General features: G+C 42.6%; 1 protein-coding gene across 1 annotated transcript; it reads right to left on the reverse strand.

Annotated features, from left to right (window-relative positions):
- LOC109724658 (probable xyloglucan galactosyltransferase GT17) lies at positions 2,183–3,556 on the reverse strand. Its single transcript, XM_020253579.1, has one exon. The coding sequence runs from the start codon at positions 3,554–3,556 to the stop codon at positions 2,183–2,185; it is 1,374 nt and encodes a 457-aa protein (XP_020109168.1).

Genomic DNA, 4,295 nt, shown 5'->3' on the forward strand with positions numbered 1-4,295 from the left:
TGAACAACTTTTGTAGGAGATCTATTAAGAATAAAAACTGCAGTATTGACTGCTTTGGCCCAAAATTGATTTGGTAGTCCTTTTCCTTTCATCATGCTTCGAGCCATTTCTACTATAGTTCGATTTTTGCGTTCTGCTACACCATTTTGCTCTGGTGTATGTCGAACAGTAAGTTGTCTTTTAATTCCATTCTCCTTGCAGTAGTTGTTGAATGAAAGAGAAGTAAATTCATCTCCACAATATGTTCTTAATATCTTTATTTGGTGGCCGCTTTGTTTTTCAACATATGCTTTGAATTGAATAAAGATAGAAAAAGCTTTTGATTTTTGCTCAAGAAAATATACCCACATCATTCTACTGTAATCATCCACAAAGAGAAGAAAATATCTATTTTTTTTAAAAGGAGTTCTTGTAGGGCCACAAATATCTGCATGAATTAGTTCGAGCGGAGCCTTTGCTCTCCAAGATGTTTTAGTAAATGGAAGGCGATGTAACTTTCCGTAAACAAGTCCTACACAAATTTGGTCCACTTTATTTATTGACGGAAGACCGAAAACCATGTTCTTCTCTTTTAATAGATGAAGTCCTTTAAAGTTTAAGTGGCTATATCTCAAGTGCCACAAATATGATTCATCAACTTTTTCACTTTTTAATGCAATATTTTGCTTGGTTGATATGTTCAGAGGAAAAACTTTATTTGGGGTCATCTTAACATTTGCTACTAATGCTTTCTTATTTTTATCAAAAATTTTGCATTCACCTTTTTCAAATATAACTGTATATCCATTTTGCAATAACTGCCCAACACTTAGTAAATTTTGAGTTAAGCCTGGAACATAGAGAACATCATGAATTAACCTTTTCATACCTCCTTTTGTGTAGACAGCTATGACTCCTGCCCTCAATCTGTTGTAACTTGCCATTACCAAGCTTGACTTGAGAAGATGAATCTTGTTGTAGATCAATGAAGAAGTCTCGATTCCCTGTCATATGATTGCTACAACCACTATCCAAATACCAAGTTTCCTGTGATTCTTGTTGAGCATTCATGCAAGAGTAAAAATAATTGTTCACCGTTATCTTCTTTAGAAAAATTAGCTTCATTTTTAGCTTTCTTATCCTTAAACCAACAGTCTCTTTCAGAATGGTTTAGAATCTTGCATCTTTTGTATCGAAAACGACAATTTTTAGATTCATGTCCAGATTTTTTGCAAATAAAATATTGGGAATTGAAGTTACCATTTCTTTGAGTTGGTTGTCCATTTCGGCCTTTACCTTTGCCACGAGACCAATTATCTTGATTTCTCCTTTGGAACTATCTTCTATCTTTGCCATCTCGCTCCATACTTGCTGCTTTCCTCTCTTGGATTTTTAGTTTGGATTGAAATGCTTGCTCTATATTTTGATCTGTAAACCTGCTCATTCTTTGTGCATGTGTCTTAAGAGAACCCATCACTTCATGCAAAGTAAATATAGATAAATCTTTCGATTCTTCGATTGCAGCAACAATATGATCAAATTTAGGCGGTAAACTTCTTAAAATTTTCTCAACTATCTTTTTCTCTTCAATTGTATCTCCATAACTTCTTATTTGATTTATGATTCCGGCAACTCTAGAGCAAAAATCTTTTATATTTTCATTATCTTTCATGGCTAGATTATCAAATTCTCCCGTAATAATTGAAGCTTAATGGTGATGATTTTGTCGGAGCCTCAGAACTCTTTTTTAAAAATTTCCCAAGCTTCTTTTGACTTAGTTGCACCCAAAATTCTAGGAAACATAGTTTTACTTACCCCTGTTGGATGAAAAGTAGAGCTAGATGTGTTTATAAGTTTATTTATTGACTTTTTGATGATCAGATCAAAAAATGTAGAAGGATAAAGAGGTCATAAACGAACGATATATCATCATTAAGTGAACACGTCTGGTGTAGGCAATAATCTTTCTTCTTATATTCTTTTGCACAAGGTCAATTTTATCCTTGATTTTATCAATCGGCCTAACGAGGTAAAAAGTATTTTTTTTTTTTTTAAAAAAAAACAAATATAGAAGCATTGCGCCTTTGAAAGAATGCCTAAATGAAGGGGGTTTAACCAAAAAAAAAAAAGGAGAGAGAGAGAGAGAATATGTTGTGATGACAATATAAACGAATTTAAAGCAGATCGATCTCTCTTCTCCAATTTAATTTTCTTCGATCGTACTATTGTTGTCGGACTCACTCAACGCGTCCCGCACACGCTTGGTGAGGGCGGCCAGCGCAACGTCGACGGCGTCGCGGAAGCGCCGCCCCTCGGCCCAGCTGGCGTTCGGGTGCGCGTAGGTGACGCGCGGGATCATCCCGATCACCACCTCCCGCATCCGCGCCACCGCGTCCTTCGGTATCCGGCTCAGCTCCTCCTCGATCCGCCCCCGCCGCTCCGGCCCCAGAAACACCGACCACTCCTCCGCCCGCCCGGGCGCGTACCATGCGTACTGCGTGTACGCCGTGTGCTTGGAGAAGAACACCGGCACGCACCCGGCCAGCACCGAATCGAACACCGACCGCCGCGTGAACGTGTCGCCCTGCGGCTGCAGGCAGAATTCGGCGCGCATCAGCACGTCCATGACCCGGCCCGGGGTGCGGCAATCTTTGGAACCCCGCTTGCACTCCAGCCGGAGGCAGCGGCTCGACGAGCCGCACTGCTCTAATACCAACGCGCGCATAACCTCCTTCTGGCCCTTGGTGCGCGCCCCGCCGACGAAGGCGAAGAGGTGGGTCCGCTCCGCGCGGCGCATCTCCTCCTGCCACGCGGTGAGCTCGTCGGCGGAGCGCGGGTGGAAGTAGGAGGGGTAGGGGATGCCGAATTGATTCTTGCCATCCCACACGAACCGCTCGATGGTGAGGATCGACATGTTGGCGAGCTCCGGAAGGCGGAGCAGGCGGTTGGTGGACGAGTTCTCGCTTGCCCTGCTGGCAGACCGCATTAGCTCCCCCGACGTGCGGCCGGTGATGAGAAAATGGTCGCGTCCGCCGTGGCGGCGGAACGTCGGAAACCTGGAGACGTAATCCGCGAGGTCGACGCCGAGCGCGTCGCGGAGAGTGTGGTTCCTCTGGCGGGACACCGACGACGTGTACAGACCGGCGTAGAAGGGGATGTAGAACAAAGCGGCGGAGCCGGGGTCGAAGGTGCGGCAAGGGTGGCGCTCGGCGCGGGCACGGAAGAGCATCTCGGTGACGAACTGCTCCGTCGCGAACCAGTCGTTGCGGTCCGGGACCGGCTGGCCGAGGCCACGGTTGGCGACGTAGGGGCACATGTTCCTGCTGGGGCTGAGGCTGCGGCAGTGGCGGATGAGGTCGCGGTCGAAGCGGTCGGGCAGGTCGTAGATGTAGAATGAGGCTATGTCGGCGTCGCATGCAGCTTGCAGAAATGGGTCGGTTTGTGGGGGTTGGAAATGCGGGGAGCCGTAGAGGAACGAGAGGAGAAGCGAAAATGTAAAGAAGAGGAAGAGGGAGACAATAAGCTTGTCGATAGGGAGGAGAGAGCTAAGCTGCTTCTCCTCGGCTCGTGAGCCCATTCTGGGGCTGTTCGGAAGGTGCTGGTGCTATGAGATGAACTGCTGAACATTCCTCTTCTAGCTCGTTTTCATATACAGAGAAAAGAAATATATACAGAGACAGAGAGAGAGAGAGTAGGAACCAACTTGCGTATTTAAGTTGTGCTTTTGGGGAAAATGTACAAAAGACATGATCTGAATTTCCAATTTTTTTCCATCACATTTTTTTTCAAAATTTTATCAAATAGTTTGAAATTCTTCTTCTTTATTAATTATTAATCCAAATTGCAGAAATATATTTATTTTTTTAATTTCTCTTTTAATTTTAGTAATTAAGTCTGACAATCAAAGAAAAAAGAATTGAATCGAACCTTAAACGTTATCGCTTTTTTTACATATTAAACTAAATTTTTTTGTTTATATTTCAAAGCTTCATGAAACTGTATGTTATATATATCGCCAAAACAATTGTGTAATTAATACCTTTTAAGTAAAGAGAGGGCTCTGAAGTGTTATTTGATAGACTTTATGGGATCTAATTGTCATAGTTAAAAGTTCATATATATAACATACAGTTTCATGAAGCTTTGAAATATAAACAAAAAAATTTAGTTTAATATGTAAAAAAAGCGATAACGTTTAAGGTTCGATTCNTGGGATCTAATTGTCATAGTTAAAAGTTCATATATATGCCTATTTGCAAAAGAGCCCAAGTTTAGGAGGTCTACATTTTTTACCCTTTTTTCTCTTCACACAAAAA

Source organism: Ananas comosus, linkage group 1 (assembly GCF_001540865.1).
Source record: "Ananas comosus cultivar F153 linkage group 1, ASM154086v1, whole genome shotgun sequence".
NCBI lineage: Eukaryota > Viridiplantae > Streptophyta > Magnoliopsida > Poales > Bromeliaceae > Ananas > Ananas comosus.

What these genes read in the sequence shown, in the direction of transcription:
- LOC109724658 (XM_020253579.1), bottom strand. Translation starts at nt 3,556, where the DNA reads ATGGGCTCACGAGCCGAGGAGAAGCAGCTTAGCTCTCTCCTCCCTATC.